Source organism: Panthera leo, chromosome D4, assembly GCF_018350215.1.
Source record: "Panthera leo isolate Ple1 chromosome D4, P.leo_Ple1_pat1.1, whole genome shotgun sequence".
NCBI classification, from domain to species: Eukaryota; Metazoa; Chordata; class Mammalia; order Carnivora; family Felidae; genus Panthera; species Panthera leo.
The window spans coordinates 44,814,229-44,840,525 of record NC_056691.1 but is presented as its reverse complement, the minus strand read 5'-3'; the positions used below and the strand labels follow the sequence as shown (position 1 = coordinate 44,840,525).

General features: G+C 39.9%; 1 protein-coding gene across 2 annotated transcripts in view; it reads left to right on the top strand.

Annotated features, from left to right (window-relative positions):
* MLLT3 (MLLT3 super elongation complex subunit) overlaps nucleotides 1-26,297 on the top strand; it is a 285,760-nt gene that overhangs the window by 129,791 nt on the left and 129,672 nt on the right. For both annotated transcript variants that reach the window (XM_042914009.1, XM_042914008.1), the window contains exon 3: nucleotides 26,131-26,213. In XM_042914009.1, coding sequence (XP_042769943.1) covers nucleotides 26,131-26,213 — 83 coding nt within the window. The remainder of the gene's footprint in view (nucleotides 1-26,130; nucleotides 26,214-26,297) is intronic.

The following is a 26,297-nucleotide window of genomic DNA, read 5'->3' as shown; positions in this document are numbered from 1 at the left end:
CTGGCTCCGTAAGTGTCCATAATCTCTATTTTGAATCATGTCCTCATGTGAGTAATAGACCCTTTAAATCATTTCCTTTTGTATTTATGTCCTCTGACTGAAGAGAACACCTTCCACCGCCCTTGTAAGTGACAGGAAGAAGTTAAGATCTGGTTCTCTGAAGTTTGACTACTTGGGTGACAATAGTGTGATCTTGGCCAAAATCAGTGGCAATGCTTATTTTTTAGTGCTAAGGAAGGAACTTTTCTTTTGTTCGGCTTAAAAAAAAATGCTGCTTTAGTTTTTCAGACACAATCTTGACTTTGTGTCTGTGTTCCTTAGGTGTCTCAAGTTAAACTGTTCTGGGTCCGAAGTCCTTCAGATTCCTGAGGAAAACAGGAAGATGGCTCTTATGATACCAGTTGGGGAATTAAATCAAGAATTGGCCAGGAGTCTTAATGGGAGAGTTAGCTGGCTGAAATATGTAGGCTCATCATTAGGAAAAATATATTAATATTTCACTTCCCCAAAACTACTCGTAGAGAATTCATCGAGGAAAGCTTGGTGTTGGTAGCAGATGACTGGAGATAGTTTGCCCATTTTGATTCTCTTTCTCCTTACTTCAGGTTCTTGAATCATAGGTAAGTTATTATCGATAATACTTATTTTTCAAGGCTTACCTTTAGGAATATCTATTAAATAACTCCTCTGAAACCTGCTGTGATCCGTTCAGGGTCTGTTTCTGTTTTTGTTTTGCGTGTGTTCTTTTGTGCTACCTCTGCACCTTGGCGTTATTGCTAACACTGCAATGCTGACGTTATAATCATTTATTTACAGGCTTGTCCTTTGGACACAGTCCTTCTGTTCTTTGAACCGTCCTTTGAACAAATCTGTGTATTTGTAGCACCTAGCACGTAATAAATAGGTGGTCAGTAGAGAACGAATGGATTATGTACTGTGTACCCATCACTACATGAGGCGCTCTGAGATCCTAAATGGGTTCTCACTGGATAGCCTTTTTTTGTTTCCAGCAGGATATGAAGGCTTTGTCCTGTGAGTTAGTGCATGAGTCCTTTGTGAGTTAAGAGGTTATCTTCCTGATTCTGTTGGGCTGTACAGAAATGTACTTGGGTCTTAAAAAGCAAAATTGCTCTGAAGTGCCCAGCCCAGAGGGGGAGGCTGTCTCTCCAACATGGAGGAAAAGGAACCCTGAATGGCTTTGCAGAGGCAGCTTTGAAATAGGCCGGCAGCAGCCTGGGTCTATCTGAAACTGTCAATCCGCCATTGTTGAGTTTCCATATGGAAATTTGTCTTTGCTCAACTCAGCCTAGGGATTACTCAGGTGGATCTGTTTGCATGAAGGGAAACTTCCAGAACTAGAAGCCTTCAGATGAAAAGCGGGGAGCCAGAAGTGAAAGCAGTGGAGGCCTTTGTACCAGGGGCCTGTGGAGGAACTGTTTCGCATGTTTGTTTATCTCTAGACCCCCTTTCTTTGAAGAAGTAGGAAGGATCGAAATGGAAAGGCCCCAGTAGCCCCAACAGGTTTGTGCCTACAGTTTGGCTGTCAAGGAAGCAACAACAGTCGTTTCCGCTAACTTTTGATTTTATTTTAGCTCTCATATTTTTCCTCTACATTTTGCTTACTTTGTGTCCTTAAACCTGCTTTCCAAAAACCAAGGCAGTGGGAGACAAGATCCGGAGTTTGGCAAAGGAAGGGAACAGATAGAATGCCTTTTGTACTTGTAGAAAGGACTGCACCTTGTTATAGGCGGTGATATTTTCACATTTTTTGTCTTAAGGGCACCAGAAGCCGAATTCTGCACTGCGGAAGACTGTGTTGCAGGGATTCGGAGCATAGGCTTTAAATAATTTCTACTCACACTTGCACGTAATTCACCCTATTGGATTATATGAACTACAGCATTGTTATAAGTTATGGACATTGAACCATCGGGTACATTATTTCCCTAAAAAACATACTTCACGGTCTTTATCCAGATTTGGTTATACCCACAAATGCATATTGTTATCTGTGTGGTATTTCTTTTTTTTTTTCTCTTAAATTTTTTTTTTAACGTTTATTTATTTTTGAGACAGAGACAGAGCATGAACGGGGGAGGGTCAGAGAGAGAGAGGGAGACACAGAATCTGAAACAGGCTCCAGGCTCTGAGCAGTCAGCACAGAGCCCGACGCAGGGCTTGAACTCACGGACTGCAAGATCATGACCTGAGCCAAAGTCGGCCGCTTAACCGACTGAGCCACCCAGGCGCCCCATCTGTGTGGTATTTCAAATGTTGACATTGATAGCTTTTATTTCTAGTATTCTTTTATTTTTTAAAGTTTGTTTATTTTATTTTGCGGGAGATTGACAGCGTGAGTGGGGGAGGGTGAGAGAGAGAGAATCGCACACAGGCTCCATACCATCAGTGCAGAGCCCAACGTGGGCTCGAATTCATGAACTGCGAGATCATGACCTGAGCCGAAATCAGGAGTCAGATGCTTACCTGACTGAGCCACTCAGGTACCCCCTACTTTTACTTTTTAAAAGAATGTTACTCACATCATCCCAAGATAGGAAGCTAGGACATATTCCCACTGCCCATGTCAAATTAAGGAAACTGAGTCACAGGAAAATTGTGATTTACCTGAAATGTCATACTTACCTGTTAGGGGTGACCCAGAACTTTAAACCGTAGTTCCTGACTTCTCTAAGCTTTATTCTTTTCTCCTTTCTCTGAACTGCTTGCTTTGAGTCAAATAGGTTAGCTCTTCCCAGGGGAAGGTCTCAGCTTAGAACAGGGTGCTAATTTGAAAACCTTCTGGTTTCTTTTTCAGGATTTGTTTGAGGCAGGGACAGGGGATCACCTGTTTTCCCGCTTGAAAAAAAAAAAAAAGAAGCTATAGGAAAAAAGGCAAATCGTTTGCTTTAGATGTAAAGAGAGGCCAACAGCAGTAACAACATAAAAAGCAAATTAATTAAGGAAATAGTTGTAGTGCTTAAAAGGCACCCTTCATAGTAATTGCCTTGAGGCTCAAGTACAAAGTTAAAAACTTTCATAAGAAACCTATAAAGAGCCAGCAACAGCCCCCCCCCCCCCAAAACCCCAAACAGCCCACAGCATTATGTCATATTAGAACATTAAGCTTACAAAGGAAACCATTTTAAGCAGTTCCTTCCAAATTATCCACCCCCCTGCTCAGTAATTAAAGAGATGTTCTGGGATCTCATGTTAGGAAGAACACGGGAAAACAAATTCAGACCCTGCCAGATGAGGGCAGACCAGGATCTCTTTAATTGAGAACCTTCAAATCCAAACTGTCATTAGGTGCTGTCAGTCTCTTCCTTCATAGTCTCTCAAGGACATGGGCACAGCTGCTGTTCCACTCCCAGCCTTCTCTGGAAACTGGGTTCTGAGTTCCTAGAGGTGGGGCTGTACCTCTGCAGAAGCTAGCCCTCCTCCTCCTTCCTCCTCCCCCTCCCCTCCTCCCCTCTCCCCCCCCCCCCCCTCCTTCTCCAGGTGCTTTCACACACCCGGCCTCATTTCTGAAGGCAACTAGACTGTGAAGTAAGTAGTATTCCCTTGTTATACATGAGGTGGGCCGAGAGGTTAAAAGGACTTGCCCCAGGTCATAGCCATTAAGTGGTGGATTTAGAATTTGAAACCAGGTCATCTTATTCCCAGTCCTGTGCTCTTTTCACCTTGCCTGAGCTGTATCTCGCATCTAAACTGCAGTGATAGTTTGCAGAGGAAGGGAGGATGTTTGAGGTAACCTTCGGGCCTAGCCTTCCCGGGCTTCCGAAGACCATGGTGGGTGGTTGGAGTTGTCCCTTGACGGGGCACAGTGTCACACCCTGCCGTTCACCAGCCATAATTCTGGGTTACATTTCTGGCTTGCCTTCAAGAGGTGCGTGCCTGTCGATTGGCGTATGGTTATCGAGCACCTGTTCCGTGCTGGGCCCCGAGTCCAGTGCTGAACGAGACACAACAGCTCTGTTTTGACAGAACTCACGTCCCGTCTCTGTGTACCTCTTGAGCGCAAGCCAGCAATGTTTATAGAGCCCTATAAACATGGCCAAGTACACCATGTTAACCTCGGTTCACACATCAGAGGGAAGACTGTAGTGCTAGAAAGCTAGATGCTGTTCCCTAGGACAGCTGCTTCCAGCGCAGGAGGACTCCCAGCGCACCGATGGGCCGCCAGGCTCCTTTTCATCCCTTGTCGTGCTGGAACCACAGCCACACTCGCTCAGCTCTAGGGCAGGGCTGAGGGTATCTTGTATTTGAATCCAGCCCACAGGATGATTGTACTTCCTACTTGTGCAGTTGTAAACAGGGGATGAAGTTGGCAAAGGCTGAAACAGCACTTCCTCTGTGACCCAGTTAAAAAAAAAAAAAACCCTCAATCGGGGTGCCTGGCTGGCTCATTCCGTAGAGCATGTGACTCTTGATCTTGGGGTTGTGAGTTCGAGCCCCATGTTGGGTGTAGAGATTACTTTAAATTAATAAAAATCTTATGGGGTGCCTGGGTGGCTCAGTCGGTTAAACGTCTGGCTTTGGCTCAGGGCATGATCTCATGGTTCGTGAGTTCGAGCCCCATGTCAGGCTCTGTGCTGACAGCTCAGAGCCTGGAGCCTGCTTCAGATTCTGTGTCCCTCTTTCTCTGCCCCTCTCCTGCTCACACTGTCTCTCTCTCTGTCTCTCAAAAATAATGTTAAAAAAAATTTTTTTTAATTAATAAAAATCTTAAAAAAAAAAAAAAAGAACCCTAAATGCTTTAAAATGTTTTACTGGTTAGTAATCTATGAAACATACAGTCATAGAACATATTCCTTTCTCTTTGGGATTTTCTTTGTAGCTTTTGTATCCCTGTGATTGCTCATCTCATTTTAGGCTAAAAGTGAGCTTGCAAATACAACTCACACCATTCGGATTAGTTCCTCTGAGGGGGTCATTAGAAGAGGACTGTGGAGGTGGAAAGATACCAGCTCCACCCCTCATATTATAGAAGGAACTGAGTCCTGGGGAGAAATTATGTGCCTCTGCATGGGTCTGGGCCTGGGCCCCCAGAGCAGGTAGGAGAGGAGTTTTTTGAGTTTCTGAGTTTTTTCCTGTCCTATGTTAGCACCCTTCCAGTCAGCAGAACATGCTCAGATAGGTTGGTAGTCAGCCTCAGTTTGGGGTAGTAGAGTTTGTCTCAGTTTTGGGGATCTACTTTCAAAGATTTTTAACTGGGGATGTGAGACTATATCAGGATTTATAGCCCACTGTCACTGTAAACTAGAAACTCTGTTTCACATTCTCACCAAAGTACTACTTAAAAACATCAACAACAAAGTGTAAGCACATTGTCGAGTTCATTGCCTTAAAAAGGAAAAAAAAAAAAAAAAGCCTTGAAATTTCCTATCATGACTGATGGAAGAGACCTTGAAGTCAGCGCATTAGACTTTTTCATTTTTGTTCCAGTTTTCTCCTGGCAGATAGAAGAATTTAATAAGAAGGGAACCCATGGTTCCAAAACAAATAGGGTCTAAGTCCAAGACATCTAAAGCTTGCGTGGAATCCCTCCGGCATTTATCCCACTGGGCCTCAGGGAAGGGAGGAGACAAAAGTCCACATCCCTGTCGTAGTCAGAGTTGGTTCAATTAAAGGTGAAACTGTCTGTCACACTATTTATAGCACGTTTGTAGCTTGATGGAAAAAACAAAAGACCATAGGTTGTGAAGCCTGGCCTTTATTCACAGATAGTAAGGACTATTTTGTTTTAAAGGATAGATTCCTCAACATACTCCATAGTAATTGATAGAATTTAAACCGTGGTATTTTAGGTAATAAAATTTTTACCCTATGCATAATGAACAATTTGTGTTCAATGCTGAGAAATTAATGAAATGTCAGTCTTTAGGATGAAGACGGCACTTACTTAATTTTTGAAAAACATTAATTTATTTATTTTGAGAGACAGAGTGAGCAGGGGAAGGGGCAGAGAGAGAGGGAGATACAGCATCCCAAGTAGGCTCTGCAGGTGACAGGGCAGAGCCCGACGTAGGGCTCAAACTCACTAATCATGAGATCGTGACCTGAGCTGAAACCAAGAGTTGGATGCTCAACTGACTGAGCCACGCAGGTGCCCCAAGAAAGCACTTAATTTTAGGCAGATACAGAAGGGCTTCATGATAAAATACTGTCGTAGAATGTAAAATGTTTTTCATTTTAAATACTTCCAAGTTGGAGTTTCATTGGCATTTCTAAGGAATTCCAATCAGGTATGATATTAATAGAGCTTCCCATATAATCTTGTTAACTTTTGTTGAATTTTTGGTTTATAGTTCTATATCATCATTTATTCTAACATCCATTCCTCCATGACTTTTGAATTAAGGGGCCATTATTTTTTTGTTTTAAAGATGTCAATTCTTTGTTTTTTTTGTTTCTCTTTTACAAGTGACTGCTGCTATAACTTGTATTTGCATAATATAATAAAGAAGGAACGTGTGAGTCAGGTGTGCTAAGGTGTGTGAAGAACCATGGCTACATGACATGTTTGACTGTGAGATACATTCATCAAAGTCAAGTTGCCATCTTGGGGACTCCACTTAAAAATTTGTCTCTGATTTGGGTCTCCCTAGCTTGTGTAGAAAACAAACCCACTGACTTACCTTTTTAGTACTTGTAGAGAAGATGGCACAAAACCAAATGAGTGTAACTAGTTTTCCCTTCTGCTTTGTTAGCCTTATTTACCGTAAGGCATTTTATCCAGAAATGTCTTCCCCAAATAGAAGCATTAACGTTGGGATAGTGATTTCCTAACAGTTTTTGGAATACAGAGAAAATTTTTAGGTAGCATTCTTTTACTTGATAGTTAGGAAAATGTGCATTAGTAAAATGGGTGGTTTGCTCCAATAGGATAGTTTTGCTGCTAACTGAAATAACACCCTGACTTTAGAGGTATGTTACCTTCAACCCATTAAATAAACCCATCAAAATAAAATATCTGCATTTTTGGAGGGGGACTTAACTTTGGTGGATCAATAGCCCTCATATTTAGGGCATGCCCAATTCCTGGAAAAGGTAGGTAATGTAAATCAAAGTAATGCAAGTCAAGTGTGATTTTTTTTTTTCCATAAAACTAATGTGAAAATGAGGGCTTCCATTCCTGACCCAACGACCTTGGACCAGTGTGTGTGTGTGTGTGTGTGTGTGTGTGTGTGTGTGTGTGTGTGTGTGTAAAACAAATGAGCCAAGCAGCGTGTTTAATCAGTTGTAAATGATATATTTCTGATCCTGTTGGATTGTCTTTAATATGCATGACTCATTTTAATACAGCAGCCTAATAGTAGCAAGTTGCATGAAACTGTTTAATGTACATTAACACATTCTTGCATGTTTCTTAACCAAAGGTGATTTGTGCATTAATTTTAATGCAGCAGTTCAGAATTTGAAATTATACCATCAAGCTAATAAAATGCAGGATGGCTTCTAGGAAGGGAGATTTGATGTGAATCTTCGTAAAAATTTGTAAAGACATAGTTCTATGTGATGTGCCTTTTTTTAAAGGTAGATTATTGAGAGATATCTGTTTGGCTGCCCTCTTTCACATTATAAAAACTTACTGTAGAAAGCATAGCCGTTACCAATCAAGTGGTTGGCATTTCTGCTGTGTTTGAATTTCTGCTTTCTAGACTGCTTTCCCATCAGCACAAATAACTTCACCTTGAGCCTTTAAGTTGTATAAATCATACCGACCTTTAAAATGTGTGAATCAACTCTTAAGGCAATGGGTTTTTCATTCTTTTTGTTCCTTTTCTCTTGCCATTGCTTCATAATGTCAAGTAGCCTCAAAGCTTTTGGCTTGATGAGTGGCCATTATAATAGGCTTATAGTCCTTTGGTGAATTCATAGAATCAAGTTATTCTAGGTCAGCCACAAGATTAGATATTGACTTATGACAATAAAGTCCTCCATTGACTGCAACACTATTCTTTGCACCTATCAGCCATTTAAAAATATTCAACAACTCTGGATGGATTTAGAGTAGAAATGTTTAGAACGTTTTCTTGTAAATGAGTATGTTTATTTTCATAGTTGTTGCCTTTCAAAATCAATTTACAAGCTGTGGGGAGAAAAATGGCTCTCAATATATTAAAGTTCTAGGACACTTATTTGGTCTGCTTTTTTCTCTTTTTTGGTCAAAGTGCTTGTAGGGCGCTATCTTCTTTAGCAAACAACTAGATCAGAGAGGAGACTGTACGTAGAATGATTTCAAATCAGGATAGCATGGAAGCTAAGACGTGCTGCTCAAGTTCTTTGCTGAATGAAGGCAAAAGCTGTGAGGGTGGACTTACAGCATATGGGTGAGGAAATTCATGTATATGAGCAGACTGACAAGATCGGCGAGGTCCATTTATAAGCAATGACTTGAAAAATAATTGGCTTAGTGTGATAAATATTACTCGTGGGTCAGCTAGTCATTGAAAATGAAAGTACTCACAGCTGCGTTCCGACATTAATATCTACCCGAACCTAATTGTTGAGGTGTTCTAGTCTTCTAAATTTAGCTACCCATTTACATTATAACAGATGCAAGCTCCTTACCACTCCTCCAAACCCCCTCCCCCAGTTTACTCAATGCATTTATTTAAGTAGGTTATTATAAAAGTTTCTGTGTGGTCTTGAGTTGAAGTTACCAAAGAATCTTTTGTTTCAAATCAGTCCAATAATTAAAGAGTTATAGAAATAATGTCAAGGTCCTCAGAAATGATACATTGCAAGTTTAGGAGCCAAGAGACAGAAAAAGATACTCCCAGCCAACACTTGCAAATCAGAAGCAGCTGCAGAAAGGTCAGAGTCCCTGTGTGTCAAGGGGCTGGTTATTTTATCATCAGTTAAAGGAATCGACTTTATTCCATGTCTCTAGGCATTTGACACTTCTGTTGGGCATCATCTCTAGCCTTCTAGGAACAGACATCAAGAGGGTGGTACAATAAATTCTACTTATGCAACGACTAGAAAGTATGGTAATAATTGCAGGTTGCACAATAATTATTTATGGATTATGCTTCATTGTTGTACATGGCCAGGCTTTGAGTCCATTACTGTTAAGCAGCTACTTTGCTCTTTGAGTTTATTAGCACAGTTGGGTTTTTTTGTTGTTGTCTTTTTCTTTTTTCTTTTTTTAGGATTATGGTTTTCATAGCACTGATATTATGGGGTTATTCTGTTCTTGAATTTTCTTATGGGAAAAGTTTCGTATTATCTGGTGGATTAGGCTTGAATTTTAGACCCAGTCCTACTTCTTGCCAACCAATGAAAAGCAACTGTTGGTCAGCCTCTGATGTTTAGAAAGTTCCTTCGATGACCACATCCATGTTATCCTGGCAGGGACTGCTTGAGCAGTAAACAGACATACCTTTTGTGTTATTATCACATTAAGACTCATAAGCTTACTCACGGGGCGTCTGGGTGGTTTGTCATTTGAGCGTCCAACTTCAGCTCAGGTCATGACCTTGTGATTCATACAACCCCACATCGGGCTTGCTGCTGTCAGGCAGAGCCCGCTTCGGATCCTCTGTCCCCCACTCTCTCTGCTCCTCCCCTGCTCGCGCTCTCTTTCAAAGATAAACATTAAAAAAAAAAAAAAAAGAATCATAAGCTTACTCTTGAGCATTTTGTTTTGTTGCTCTGTGTTATTTTTCTTTCAAATACAGTTGGTGAAACTGAATGGTATACCAATCCTTGTATTATTAAAATAGTGTTAGAAAATTTGGGGGGTTCATTGTACACAATCCTTCAGTCCTTTCAAAAATAATGCTGTTTTATAAAATGGTGTAGTTTATGGGATGAAGGAAGTAACTTACCCGGTTGGCGGAGGGAATAATAGCCATGTAACTGAAGCAATGAAAAATTATTCACACAAAGCAAGCCATTCTGCTTGGACTCGGGTGAGTGTGTGAGTTAATCTCTGGGGCAGTAGTTCTCACAGCTGGGCAGGCATCAGAATTGCCTGAAAGGTTTGGGGTATCAGATCGCTGTGGCCTACCTACCTACCCCAGAGGTTCTGATTCAAGAGGTCTGGGGTAGAGACTGAGAACTGGCACTTCTAAGTTTCCCAGCTGATGCTCATTGCCAATCCAGAGACTACTGCTCTAGTGTAATTAAACTAATGGAGTCTTAGCTAAGAATTTGTGTGTGTGTGTGTGTGTGTGTGTGTGTGTGTGTGTGAGTAACACCACAGAAAATGGAAAGAATTGCAGTTGAAGCTTGTTAGTGAGGGGGACTGACTTTTAATGGACTAGGAGAAGATCGAATTGTAATTAAATGGCTGAACTAATATTAAGGAAATGATATGGTTTAGAACCCAATATATTTCTAAATTGGTTTACTTAGTATTTTTTTATAGCTTCTGAAAACTTTTTTTCTTTTAACAGAAAACATGTGCTTTCTATATGGTTAGTGAAAAACCATAGATGTTTGTTCTGTCCAGAATATTCAACTACTGCGGCTAGATGGGGCACTTGTATTCATTTAATGTTACTACCTGGGGATAGGTGGGGAAGGGGGCTTAAGTTGAAATTTTTAATTGGGCCCTAAAATACTTTACAGTTTTTTTTTTTTTTTTTTTTTTTTTTGAGGATGAGTCCTTATTTTAGTCATGGTTGCACTTTTAGTCCTGGTGTGTAATGAGTGCAATGCTCATGGAAGGAGTAAATGAATGGCTGGCAACACACTTATTGGAAGTAATTAGGTAGTGATGCTGGGAATCACAGATTAACCTTCCCCAAAAAAATCCCTTAGTGACTTGAAAAATTTGCTTACTAGTTTATTAATATAGTTTTTGTTACCTGGATAAATTTAAGGCAAATGAAAATTCTAATAGAGTTAAATAATATTGGGGTTTTTAATATCAAAACAAATCTCTAGAAGCATACGTTTTGGTAGCCATAACACATTATCTAAATTAAGCTGGGATTAAAGGCATAGAGTGAGGACAGAAATGTTAAATTAAAATGTGAAGTCTGAGTAAACCATATTTGTCAAAGAATTAAGAAGCTTCCCAAATTTTAGATCATTAATTTTATCTTAATAGTTTAGCAGAGTCGTGTTATTGATCTTTTTTTTGAGGTCTGTGTGTGTGTGTGTATGTGTTATTGGTGATCATGCATAATATCCATATCCCGCAAGATTCCTATACCCATAAAATGGTGGGAGGTGTTCTTGAGGGCAGGGACTATGTTTTTAATATGTCTAACACCTACCTCTTGGTTAGTCAGAAATCTTGGCTAAATGGCATTTTTCTTTGACTCCTTTTAGTGGAAGTGTGCGTAACTGTTGGCAAAATAGTCATGAGTTAAGACTAATGTTTGGTAGGAATTTAGCTTTTACAAAATGATTTTCTCATCACATACCTAAAATACTACACTGGATATGCACAGTGATGCTTTTTGTTATTTTAGGGATAGAAGAATCTAGGGTAGAAAGAAGTTGTTGTATAACATGCCTAAAGTTAGTTACTCTAGCTAGGAAATGTCAGAGCCAGGCAGAGAACACAGATTTGCTAGCTCTAAACCTGGGTTTTCTACAAAAGTCAACTATTAACGTATTGTGGGGTTTTTTTTCCCCCCAGAGGAAAAGGTGTATAGTATACACAAGGGAAACCTTGATCTCAGTTCTCCTTGACTTAAATATTTCAAATTCTAGGAAGCTTGCTCTTCTCTGAATTTCTCTTAACTTCATTCAGCATCATTTTTTTTTATTATAGTAAGAGTTTTTCTTTTTTGTGGAAAAACGGGAAGACACAAATCAACACAAAGAAGAAAACAGCTTTTCGTCCAAGCATCCAGCAGAGAGTGCTGGGCATAGAAGCCATTAATAAATATCTATTGATTGAATGCCAGGAATTAGCTCCCTGACCTCTGGGTAAATTGCTTAAGTTGTCATATTCCATCTGTAAAAAAGGGGTGGCTGGCAGGGTTCTTAGGCTACTTATTTCCTTATGTTATGGATTTATGTGACATCAGTGATCTTTCAGGGACTTGGTGAAAGGTGTTAAATAAATCATACCTTTATTATTATCTCTGAGGAAGAAATTATTTGAAATTTGCTGTCTTTAAGTATCTTACTGCTCTTTGTCATCAGAAGGAAAGAAAGGGATTTATTTGCAGTGTATGACACGTGTTTATTTTGAGGGGTGGGAGTATGCATGAGGGCAATTGCATTTATTTATAAATAAATCATTGTTATAAAATATTAAAAACGTCTTCCTGTGATATCTCAAGTTCTGTTGTTTAGTGTCTACCCTTCCTGACCCCAAATTATGGTCAGACGGACTTAGAGTTTATCTCTCAGCATTTCTTCACGAAAATAGAACAACACGGAAAAGGAATTAATAGAGTAGAAAAAACTTGATTTCTTGGTAGTCTTTCTGGTTGACTGTGTTTATTGCATGGGCATGATATGGGCATATGTGTATTAATTCACATGATTTACTTAGTTCTTAGTTTAGGTGCTATCCGAATTAGGCATTATTGTTCAAAAAATTTGACCATTTGTAAGAGAAACCAAATTAGATAGTGGGGTTTCAACATCTGATATGACAGCACGTGAGGAGAACGACTTTTATGAAACACAGATGTACCTGTTGTCCCATGATAAATTTAAATAAACCAGGCTTTTCTCCAGATGGGATTACAATGCTTCCAAAATATTTACAAGCATGATAAGCAACTTTTCTTTTTCCTATTGTTTTAGCACTATTTTACATTTCCCAAATCTTCTTATAGCTGAGTTAGTATTTCCATTCTGTAGGTGGTACATTTACATGGAGAAAAATACATTCATCCATTTAATTAAATCCCTGGTTGGAATGGGTTAGGACTGGTGGCTGGACATTCAAGCCAGTAAACAAAAAAGTACTCTGGAAAAATAAATTGCTGGTTTACTCTTTGTAAACTTCGTTCTTCTTTTTATATGAACGAATTAAGCTATAATAGAAGTCCACAAAAAAATTAATGGAAAATCTCTTAGCAAAATTCACATTTCTCTTAATATTTAATATTTAAGAAATCTAGGATTAATTTCAAAAGTGTGATATTAATGATTTTAATGTGTAATTTTCCATGTGAGCTTCATTAGTTTCATAATCGGAGTGGTTCCCTATGAATGTTGTCTTGGGACTTAACTCACCTTCATTCAATTTTATAATTGATCTTTTGGAACTGACTTAGTGAAAGTTACTATGATCACACTATCAGAGGAGGGATTTTTCTTCTCATTTACACTGAACGAGTGAACATCAGCCAGCTCTTCAAGTTAGGGTCTTAATTATTCTCTTGTTTGACCTTTGCCTGTAACATTTGGTTTGAGTTGTGTTTTTCCCTTTGACTTTAAGATTCAACCACTGGCAGGAGCCTTATTTAATCTTTCTATTGAGCTGTTTCATCTCCTTGAACAGGGCATAAACCTATTCATCCATCTATCTTTCATATGGGCATGCTGTTTTGGAATACTGTTAAGATTGAGTGCATTGTCGGGGCGCCTGGGTGGCTCAGTCGGTTGAGCGTCCGACTTCGGCTCAGGTCATGATCTCACGGTTTGTGAGTTTGAGCCCCGCGTCGGGCTCTGTGCTGACAGCTCAGAGCCTGGAGCCTGCTTCGGATTCTGTGTCTTGCTCTCTCTCTGCCCCTCCCCTGCTCACGCTCTGTCTCTGTCTGAAAAAGAAAAAAAAAAGATTGAGTGCATTGTGGCAGGGTACATTCCATTTAAAAAGCAATGTAATAGGTTTTGCTGTGATTAAGAACAAGAGTGTTACAAGTGCAATATATAGCAAAATCATAACAAGGGCTTTTTACATAATGTGCTATTCCTAATGTGCAAACAGTTGATTTAATTTTTTACTGTAGCTTTTTAAGAGCATGGTGTTTCTCATCGATGCTGCCAGTATGTCCTGATGTTTCATTCCTTAATACTTGAGTTGATATGCTATCGTAACTACATTATACCAATTTCTTGAGGAATCACATTTCTGGTTTGATTTATACATGTAAAACAGGGTCTTACTCAGTGGGTTTAATCTAACTTCAAAATTGGAGTGGAAGCAAGAAGATGAAAATCTAATCTATAGAATTATTATTATTCTTTGGTATGAGGCAGCCTCTGTGAAAGAAATTAAATATTCACTTATTTATTGGTCTAATAAAAATAAAATTCTCCTTTAATTAAAAAGTTTTTACCAAGAAACAATTTTTAAAAGTCTATGTGATTCCAGATCTTTTTTTTTTATTGTTCTTTTGTTTTGTCTTTTTTTTTTTATTAAAAAAACCCTTTTTTTTTTTTTTAGCATTTATTTATTTTTGAGAGACAGAGAGAGGCAGAGTATGAGCAGGGGAGGGGCAGAGAGAGAGCAAGACACAGAATTCAAAGCAGGCTGCAGATTCCGAGCTGTCAGCACAGAGCCCGACGTGGGGCCCGAACTCACAAACCGTGAGATCATGACCTGAGCCGAAGTCGGACGCTCAACCGACTGAGCCACCCAGGCGCCCTGTTTGTTTTGTCCTAATTTCCCGGTTGTGTTATAGCAGATGAGGTGTTTAACCCATAGATGTTTTATGTTTAAACAATGATACTTAAAAGGAAAATGGATTTGCTTTCAGGTTCGGATAGAAGTAGTACATATGATTTGTCATTGGAATAATAGAATATTAGATATAGAGGCCACCTCTGAAGTGTGATAGTTACTTACGTGACCGAGGAGGTCTGGAGTGAGCGGTTAAAGGGATTCTCCAAAGGTCCTATGGTGAGTTTGTGGTAGAAATGGAGCCAGAATCATGTCTCCCGATTCCTTGCTGATTTTTCTTTTACTACAACCACAGGACTCAAATTCAGATTACATTTGTATTTTCTCCTTGTTTGTTTTATTGCAGTATTTCTGTGTTGCTGTTCCGTAATATGTAACCTTGGAAGCTTTACTTACTGCCTTTTCACAATCTGTGCTTAACTAGAGCTTTATGAGTTTGAAAGTGGGCGGACAGTGTGGACCGACTGCTAGTAGTTTTAGCGGTGGATTGAGTTGAAAGAATTCCAAAAGAATATTTTTTCATTTATCCCTGTCAAGAATCTGTAAGGCCAAAAATAAAACCAGATCTAAGAACGTTTAATTAAACTGATTGTAAATATGTATATTTAAGTTATTTTGTGAGTATGTGTGTGGGGGGGGTGGATTTTTGTGAAAGTCCAAAATAAGTTCTGTAATTGCTTATAGTTTATATTTGATTGCTGCTAGATAACTGGATTTCTAGTTTCCAGAAAGTGTCTAAAGCTTTATAGGGATTATCTCATTTTTGCCTTCAGCATGGATGATCTCTTAAAGCTTAAGGGGCTGTATGATGTAGGTAATAGCATTAGCTCCATTTTTATAACTGAGAGAACAGAATGTATTGTGTGACTGTCCAAGGTGCAGTCTGAACCAAGGGGTTCTTAAAAGCTCTGCTCTTGACCACTAAGCTCTGCCTCCACATTACACGTAATTTCCTCTGCCACAAAATGCTGCCTCTTGGTAAAGTTTCCAAGAGGTCCTAGATTTAAATTAGTAAACACTTTTATGACTCCTACAATAAGCTTCAGCCATGTACTTGAGAATTTTCATGCTTAACGTTTGGAGTCCGGTGGCAATTTTAACCTTGCGCCTTCTTTTCCCCCCTCTTTCTTGGTACTTCGTCTCATTCTTCTGCACTTCCCATTCTCCTTGGTTTACTTGGAACAAGGGTCAGTGTGCCTTGTGCATTATTTGGATACCTTCATTTCTCTTCTCAAATGTAAGTGACTCCCTGTTATTCCCAAATGAGATTAAAGCTGCTAGTCATTGACTCCCATGTTCTTTGCCAATATTCAATGTTTTTACTTTCCTCTTAGGAAATGTGTTTATTTGGTATCTCAAGATGGAAAGGAACTGGGAAGAAATACCTAATTCAGTTACCCATCTAGTGGAGTGTTTCTCATGCACTCCAGCTTAAACTGATGAAAATCTTCTCCCATAAGCTTTTTCTAGAGTCATTCCTACTCATTACAGTTTTCTTTTCTTCCTCTTATGGGGCACTACCATACCTTCTTTCTTAAAACAGACCAAGATTGGGGCACCTGGGTAGCTCAGTCGGTTAAGTGTCTGACTCTTGATTTTAGCTCAGGTCGTGGTCTCATAGTTCATGACTTTGAGCCCCATGTCAAGGGATTCTCTCTCCCCCTCTCTCTGCCCCACCCCGGCTTGTGGGTGCTCTCTCTCTCTTTCTCTCTCTGTCTCAAAACAAATAAATAAAATAAATAAACTTTAAAAATTTTAAAAACATATTAAAAAAATAAGCCAAGATTAAACCAATGACTGACTGTCTCTGCTTCTCCCTGGTTTGTCTCCTAAGCTTTTCAGTTTGTGAGTCCTTATCTGTCATACTGGCCATGAACCGCTTTTGTGTTAGTTGTGATTTCTCTTTCATTTATATTTGTACTGTTTCCTCCTACTAAGTAATTCCTGGATTTCGGAGACCATGAGAGGTACCATGCAATTAGCATTGCATTTGTTAATCAGAAGGTATTTTGTAAAACTTGACCTGTAAGGACGAGCAGAAACCATTTTTCTCCTGTTACTGTTTCTTTCTGTTTAGCCCAGAGACATGTTAGAGCTACAAATCAAGCCGAGAAATCAATGTAGCTCACTTGTATAATCAGGGTAGACAGAAAATAGTAGGTCACTACTGTGTTTAATAGGAGCAAGAAGAAAAAATCATACTCTGTAAAAGTAGATTTTTTTTTAATCCCTGTAATTTCCTGAATGATAAGGCTGCTAGCAGCATCTTTTATTATAGTGTTGTTGTTTTTTTTAATGTTTATTTATTTTGGGGGGGGGAGAGAGAGAGAGAGAGTGAGAGTGTGTGTGTGTGTGTGTGTGTGTGTGTGTACGTACGAGCAGGGAGGAGCAGAGAGAGGGAGACAGACAATACCAAGCAGGCTCTGCGCTGTCAGCACAGAGCCCAATGCGAGGCTTGAAGTCACGAACTATGAGATCATGATCTGAGCCGAAATCAAGAGTCGGACGCTCAGCTGACTAAGCCACCCAGGCACCCCTCTGTAAATGCAGATCTACTTTAATGATACAGGTTAACTTTTATAATGTACTTTTGAACGGTAGTATCAGATTTTATTTTAGCAGTGAGTTACTTTTTTTTTTTTTTTTTTCTCACAGAATCTAATGGGACTCTACTACTGTACCTAAAACTCAGTATCGATCCTTAGGCTATTTAGATTTTCACTGTTGGGGCAAACACCTCATTGCTTTGGTAAAAGCAATATATACTACAGGGCTGTAGGGTTCCTGGAACCTACATTCGAAAACCCTTGCTTTAGAAGGGTAGCGATGCAAGATTTTCCCTGGTTTATTTGAAAAGATTGGAAGATTGTCAGGCTAAACAGGAACCGCATTCCTGGATGCACAGTGTGTAAACAGTTGCCATCATATGAGCTTCACCCATGTTCTGTCTTCATTTGTAATATCTAATGGAGCTTAAATCAGTCAAGATACTTAGGATAGGCTAGCTCTGTGCCGAATGCTTCACAGGAAAACAAAGTAGAATCCACAAGATGCTGAACAGAAATCTTGCCCTTAAGTCTTCCTCTGAAGTTACGACAGTTTTGATTCCTTCCCTGGAAGCATTTGTTTTTACTGCTGAAGGGAGAAAAAGCAAAAATTAACTAGCCAAGTATTGATTTAGCAAGTATTGAAAATGGAATTGTATGCTGTACAGGAAAAGATGGGGGCAACACATTTAAAAGTGGCCCTTGTACACTGTGTACTTATTAAAAGAAAATTATGATTTCAGTTGAAAAATATGCCTTCAAAATGAGTATATATGTGTCTGAGAAACTTGTCACTGATGTGTTACAATATTTTGAATCGTGTCACCCTTCTTTCTTCCCTTCTTTCCTGACTCATGTAATTTTTTCCCTTGTAGAGCTGTTTTCCTCTCCTTGAGTAGACAGCTTTTCATTTGTGATTTTTTTATTCCCCCCTCAAATTGCATTTACAATCCACTACTTTTTATGGTTGGTGTTCCTTAGTCCAGACAGTTCCTTCTGTACTGTGTTTAAGAACTCTGAGGTTTCAAGGAACAGACTTAAGAAAATATGTAGATCATTTAAGATTAGGTTATACAAATCCCAAGAATGGGGAACCTTTGAAATGGGGAACCTATGAAACCTTCAAAATGAAGAATCACAATGGAGATTTTACAAGCAGACGTGTTGTTTTCTTGGGAGTTGGCAGCATTGGGAGAATTTTAAGATTTGAGAAATGAGGTTGTGAAATCGTAATAGCCAAACCTATGAGGGTGTTAAATGGTGAATTCAGGATAGAAGAGAAGTCCAAGTAGGCCTTCAGGAGTTCAGGAAGGAGGAAGTGTCTTCTCCTCTGAGAGAAAATCCAGGGAAGGGGCTGAGGAACCGTAGGGACTAATGTAAGGACAGGCTTTCCTTAAGCTGTGTTCACATCTTCCTCGGTAAGCAACATAAATAGCGGGTTTTTCCTGCCTATCCAACACATGCTCCTTTTCTTCTTTCAGGTGGCAACCTAAAGGTCACCTCGTCAGAGAGGGGATACTAATCTGAAATAAAGAGGAGCTTTCCTTCTCCCTCACATCAGCCTGCTTGATTTCCACCACAGGGCTTGTTACTCAACACTTTCTCAGTATTTTCTTGCATGCGTGTTCTCTTTCCTCCTTGCCCAACAACCTGCCTCCTGTCAGTGGATATAAGTTTAATACATGCAGAGGTCATGTCCATTGTGGTCATTACTCTGTCTTGTCTCCAGCACGGCATCTGTACTCCGAGGACGGTGTCTCTGGCTAGAGTGTCACCTGCCTGAGAGCAAGAATTCTACCATATCTGTGTAATCCTATGATTGTATAGTGCCCGTTAGGTGGAATTAATTAGGCTAATATTACTGAGAAAAAATGAACTGTGAATGAGAAAATCAGATAATTTTACAAACAAAGATGTTGAGTTTCTTTTTTTCCCTTTCAATAAAAAGCAGCACCAGGCTTAGTGAGAGCTGGGCCAAGTGTAAAACGTGGGGTAAAACTCGGTAAGACTTTGATGCCAGAGGCTGTCCCAGGGTTGTTTACTTCTGTTACATGCAGAAGTCACGAGGTGATTATTTTAGGAAATGGGATTCTTGAATAGCTCTTTATATATTTGGTTAAATAATAAAAAGCCGTAAAGGGGAAACTGTGTCTCTGATGGCCAGCTTTTTGATGCAGTAATACATACTGAAATGAAGCTATTTTCTGCCAAATATTGAGAGGTTTCTTCGTTGCTTTTCTAGAGGATCCTTTTCCATGTAGCTCATGTCGCTTTTCTGGATGCATCTTCTGAAGTATGGTGTTCCGAAAGATAGTGCGCCCAAGGTTTAACTTTAATATTTTGCCCAAGGTTTAACTTTCTCATCCTTGAGAAAGAAATCTGAAGCTCTTGCCATTTGAATAATTCTCAGTGAAGGAATTAAGTTTGTCCTCGGTTGAACTTCCTCTGAAGATCTACTTTTGCTATTTCCTATCACATTCGCCTGGAAATACATTTCCCCTCGGCCAGTTTTTGAAGCACTGTTGTATACTGAGTCATCGTGAGGCAACTTGGGGCAAGTTAGCAGAAGTGCCGTCGATTTTAGTGAAAGGTGAAGCTTGAATATTTGTATTTAGTATTTCCTAACAATTCATAATGTTGTCTAGTTTGGGGCCACGTTTGTATTTTGTTGGCTCATTTGTTATGACCTTCCTTGAAGAAATGATTATGAAGGCGGTCTTGTTTTAACATCATGGTTTTGTTCTCCCAAGGTGAAATGGATTGACCTCACCTCCGCTAGATGGGATTCGCTAACAACTGTAATCTGTAACTGCTCTGAAAGCTAAAAATGTGCATATGTTAAAAAAAAATCCTCCCCCTTTTTACCCTCTGGAGAGAGAGGCTAGGAATATTCTCAGTCTGTAAGTAAAGATTGCAAGTTACTCACAAAGGAAGTCATGTTTATGTTTATCATTAAGGGTTTTTCAACATGGCCAATTTGGAATCTCGAACTCTTTTTCAAAATCTAGGACTTTCCTCTAACATGTCAAAATTAATGATCCCTCTTTTATATATGTAATCCATTTTTTGTCCCGCTGGGCTTTCTGAGTGTGTACAGTATGAGGTTCTCTATACAAGTATAAACTTTATCCATATTATCTGTTTTTTCTTCCTCATTTTCTGTGTTTCTGCTTATAGTGACTGCTCCATTTTGCTGTTTAACTTTCCTAATGCCCTCGCTCATACTTGGCTTGCCGTCCAGCCTTTCTTCTCAACTGCCAAGCGTGCTCCATCTATTCCTTTGAAGTTCATACTAAAGTTAATGTCCATTGACTCAACTCCATTTGAGAAATGATGAGCTGGGTTCAGAGATGAGAGGTGTCTGGAGACACAGCTGTAGCTTTGGGGAAGCATAGAATGAAATAGGGGTGAGAATGGAGCTTGATAGGAGTATATGTAAGTAGGATTTGCTAATAGGATCAGTGAGAAAAGAGTTTGCAGCCAGAAGAGGGAAATGACCATTTGTGTTTTGGAGTATTGGCAGAAGGTTCTTCAGAGGAGATGGTGTCTGAGTTGGTCCTTGAGAGGTGAACCCTGAGGAAATGGACAAGCGTTCCATGTCTGTCCGGTTAGCTAACGGTATCTAGCTTGTTTCATAAAACTTAGTGGAAGTTAATTGGACAGTTGTTCTCTTGCGTGGCCACGGTTCTTTATTGCATATAAAGCAATTAGGTTTTTAGAGTTGAATTTTTGAATTATAAACAACCACCACCACCACAAGGTAAAAACCTTAACAATGGAACTCAAAAGTTGCCTGATGTTACCTTTAATCCCTTTTCAGGGAAATGAGGAAATGACCCAAAAGGGGGCAATATTTTTTGTTGTTTAGAAATACCTGTTTTGAAATGGGCTGAATAGAAGCAATGGCGGGATCTTTTTGTGTGTGTTCCTGTGTGTGTGTGTGTGTGTGTGTGTGTGTGTGTGTGTGCATGCTTATAGAAACAAAAACAAGACTCAACACTTGATTTCAAAATGTCCTTTTCAAAATGTCACAAGTGTAAAGTGTCAAGGCTTGGCCATGTTCAGTGGCGGTGAGGTGCTCAGACTGCTAGATGCTAGCCATGGACTTCTAAATTCTCAGGACAGTTCAGGGCAGAGACACCTGCCAGGCAGCACCCTGGTTCACTGTTCTTGGAGGCTCTGAAATGGCAGAACTAGAGCAGGGAGGGAAGGAATCCAAAATGCTCAAACCAGAAGGGACATTTGGCACAAAGCATTGGTAATGACCAGTCTATATATAGAGTTTGGTGTGTTTTTTACTTCCTGAAGGGCTCAGCACAGTAAATAAAGTAAAACCAATAATTATCAATGGCCAACTGAGCCATGTCCTTAACAAAAGTATTCACATGGGCATAAATCATAGGGTCTAAGCCAACAGACTGGAGAGGAATCTATCAGCTGTTTTCCTAAGGATTAGGGGAAAAAACTGTTGCCTAGTGATAGTTTTTAAAGCTTTAATTGAGGCTCTGATGGATTTGTAAGAGCGTCTTCTTTTCTTTTTCTTTTTCAGTGCCAAAAACATGGGATCTTTTAAATAATGAATTAAACGTATTTATTGAGTATGTATATGTGTATGAACTTTATGATATAAGCACAAATCTATTCATGTAACAAACATTTATTTCCCTGTACCAAGCACAGGTCTTTTGAAGCCCTTTTCCCCTAAATGAAGCATATTAAAAACCTTAGGTAGTGAGTAAGATTTTGACTTAATTCTAGGTTAACCAAAACCTTTTTTCCCCTTCATGTGTTTTTCTTCCTTGTGTAAATTTTTTGCTCAACTTAGTTGATGGTCATTGTATAGAGTCAGTTATACTACATGTGTATATGGGTAGTGTGCCTATTTTTGAGGAGCTGTTTTAGGAAAAAAACCCAATTTCTCATTATTTACATGCATTTTGGGCTGTTTCTCTTCTGCATGAGTGTTGTATGTTGGTAGATGATACATGTGATTACTTGGACAGAGAACATTTTCTTGGACAGAGAACATTTCCTTTGGTTCTTTTGTTTTTTAAATATTTTTAAATGTTTATTTATTTAATTTTGAGAGAAAGCATGAGCAGGAGAGGGGGAGAGAGAGAGAGAGAGGGAGAGACGGAGGGAGACAGAGAATCCCAAGCAGGCTCTGCTGTCACTGCAGAGCTTGACACGGGGCTTGAACTCACGAACCATGAGATCATGACTGAGCCAAAAGCAAGAGTCGGCCACTTAACCAACTGAGCCACCCAGGCACCCCTGGACAGAGAACAGTTTGAAAATGTCTCATAATTAGAGCCTTGGACTACATGAGCAGGGAAGTGTGGAAGGAGATCAGAGACATATTATTTATGGCGATACAATGTTAGTTACAAAATGACACTGAATATCTTCTGGCTCAATTTGTTAACTTAGTCTCTTGAAATTTGGTACTATCAGAATTAGAACCAGTTCCATGTTGAGCCCTCAGCTTTCAAGAGAAGACTCTTCTGTGGCAACACAGAACGTTCAACAAACATTCGTTGAACACCCTTTACTTGGCTCACTGTTAGTGCCCAGAGTTACAGATACGAGTAATAGTGAGGTTGTTGACCTCAAGGGGCTCAGTCCAGTGGAGGAGTCTGAGAGTTGAGTGAATGTTATCTGCCAGTCTGATAAGTGCACCCACCTGATATGTGCAACAAGAGAGGCTTGGAAGTGGAACAAGGGAGGCATTCTGAAAGAGCTAACATCTGGGCTGGATTTTGACAGGAATAAGAGCTTCCAGTGATTTCTGCTGAGTTAATTTGCATGGTTTAAAGAATGAATGTTAATCCTCCCATTTTACCGTCACCTAAAAAAAATTGATGGCTTTCTGAAGCTGAATATCCCCTTTAATAACTTCTGAAACTTGATCTTTTATTACCTAGATCTTAAAATTATCTGATTCTCAAACAATGGAGATGAAGAATGAGTTTCAGGGTTTAGGACACTTAGATCTTATGAAGGTGACATCGTGGCCAGTGATTATGGGACAGGGATTCTTCCCCCCCCCCCCCCCCCACTGTTTGTTTTTGAGAGAGGGAGGGAGGGAGGGAGGGAGAGAGAGAGAGAGAGAGAGAGACAGTGCAAGTGGGGGAGGGGCGCGCACACACACACACACACACACACACACACACACACACACACACACACACAATCCAATCCAAAGCAGGCTCCAGGCTCCAGGCTCCGAGCTGTCAGCACAGAGCCCAACGCGGGGCTGGAACTCATGCTGAAGTTGGGCGCTCAACCACTGAGCTACCTCGGCTCCCCAGAACAGGGATTCTTAATGAAGAAGTGTTGCTGAGTGAAACAAGGTCTCAAAGGTGGTCCTATTAATTTAACAATAATTGCTTTATGTCTAATGTACTACTATCCCTACTGGCTAAAAAATTTCTTAGTTTTGCCTCCTGTTTCTTGTTAAGAAGTAGGTTAGAAACTGATGTTAATGCTTTAGGTTATAAGAGACTTGAATAAAGAAATTAACGAACTACTTCCCCTAGTTTGACTTTCTTCTGATTAGAACACTGTGTATTTGTATTGCTGCTGGTTTTCTCGCATGTTTAGTGTGTATAAAAAGTTTCTCTTGTTTGCTTCTAATTAAGAACTCAGGGTGCTCTACACACGTTGTCCATTGTTCTTTATGAAAATATTGCATTTAAAAATAATTGAGGTATGCGTTGGTAAATAGTTTCTTATAAACCAGACTTTTACAGAATATGAATACATAACAGATCATTTCCTTTAGAGGGTGGGAAAAAATCTAAAACTTTCAACTGGAAGATGGGCTCACTAACAGCTGTTTCCTATAATAGAAGCAATTTGCATGCAGAATAGAGAAAATGAATTATACAAAAGGGTGTATAGAGGAGCAGCTATAACTTCTCTGACATGTGCGGCAGCCCACAGAATAAACTTCCTTCAAATGACATTGGCATGATTAATCCCAAGCAACCTGGACACTGAAAGTGCTGTTCTGAAAAGACTGCTTTGCCGTCTGGAAATGTTATGGGTGTAATACGAGTCTTCTCCTTGGGGTCGGGGGTGTGCTCAGTGCTTTTGGTGGCATACCCTCTCCCGAGGGTTCAGGATATTTGAATATTCATGACAGGTTGGCAGGTGGTTAGTAGATGCAGGACTGAAGCTACTCTGAGTTGTTTTGCATTTGCATTTTTTTTTTTTTTTTTAAATCAGAGAAACTTGTAAGGTCAGGTGAGAGTCCTCACTCCTGATTTACTTCTGATGTCAGTTTGGGGAAATGTTCCTGAGGTGGGCTGAAGGAGACTTCCAAGTGTTCCAGTCCTATCTTCAGTGTACGTCTTCATAACCATATTTGTACTTGGGGAGGGTCTGACCAAGTTTTATGTACATTATCATCATCGCCTAGAAGAAAAACGCCTTACACGTGTGTTCCTACCCATGCTTACGGATAGGTAGATGGTCTTCTCTCTTTTAAAGGGAAAGGAAATGGAAACTGTCTAGAGAATTCTTAGTCCGGGTGCCATGGAGTTGCGTCTTCTAATCTGAATCTAGGGGTCTCTCCTTGCTGCTTTCTTTCTGTTTTCATCTGAAAAGTTTCCATGCCAGTTGGCTAGCTCATGGAGTAGATCACCTGCCTCACTTGAGTAACTTTTTGAGAACTTACGCGTGCCAGGATCTGTGCCGTGTCTTTTATGTACATCATCCTGTTTAATCCTCCCAGTGTTTGGAAGAAAACCCAAGGTTCAGAGAAGTGGAGTAACTTTCTAGAGGCAGCCTGGTCAGTCTGAGTTGGATCCCAGATTGGCACCCAGGTGTGCCTATGCCCTTGACACTTGGCACTCTATGTTCCTGGGGTAAATGTTTCCGTCTTTGAGGACTGGAGGGAAATTACACACGATGTTCCAGAATACACTGTAGTACAACTCTGTGGGGTGTCCAACCTGTGATTCCAGCAATTCATGCTTTGGGAGGGTAAAAGGAGAAGAGAGGATAATACTTTGTGGTCTGGAAAGGTCACAGAATTTGTGATGACATTTGGATTTGAACTAAGAGAGGATCCTAATAGTCGTATCAAGGTGTTAGGGAAGGGATGAAAGGAGGACAGGGCACACTTGGGAAATGCTGGGCATATTTGCGGGGAATTGAAGGAAGCACAGGAGGACGGATGAGTGACAAAAGAGGAAGGCTGGAAAGGTAGGCTGGGGCCCTGCTGCGGGGGACTTGAGTTACCACACAGAGGACTGCGTCGCCTTGATGTTCAGCATGTCTGTGATGACTTCTTTGTGACACTATCAAATACAGCCTCAACTAGAATACTTTCAGATGGCTTGTGACTGATTTTGATTTACTTAATTGACATTCTAGTGGTATGAATCCTAGTTACCTTCTTTAGGGTGTCTCTCATTTCCCAAGAGCTTGCCTAAAATAGTCTTGCCTAATTCATTTTTGGGGGAAATCGAAGAGGGTGACATGATGGACACGAATAACATTGGGAGATTCTGGACTTGGAATTTTCTGAGGAGGGAGGGTATCCTGCCACTTGTTGGCATGGAAATCGGGATGTCTCCAAAAAGTGAGGGGTTTGAGGGTGGAGTGATTTACAGGAGAGATCTGACACAGACAGTACATTTGTCAGGGGACTTTCAAGCTTTAGATCGTAGGAGCTCTCCCCAATCTCCCTAAAGCTTCAGGGCAGGGTGAGAACACCTGAACTCCAGTCATTAATGATCACGGTTGACTGTGGTAAAATGCCCCCCATCAAGATTTGAACAAATAGCTTACCATATTTGCTTTACCTAGGAAAATTATTATAGATTCTGAAAAAGAAATAGAGATCAGAAAGGGAGATGGGGACTTGGGAAAGGGCTGTGAAAATTGGGCATGATCTAGACAGGAGAGTGGGGTTTTCTTTCTTTCTTTTTCTTTCTTTTATTTATTTATTTTTTTTCAGAAGAAAGAAGAATGTCTTTTTGTCTTTATTCTCCTCTCACCTATTTTTTCTTTTTAATGTTGCAGTGTGCAAAGATCCACCTTACAAAGTAGAAGAATCTGGGTATGCTGGTTTCATTTTGCCAATTGAGGTTTATTTTAAAAACAAGGTATGTAATCTTTACCCATTAATCTTTCAGTAGAAGATCCGCCATTAGCCAAACAATGTTTAAAATAATTTTGATTCATAAATA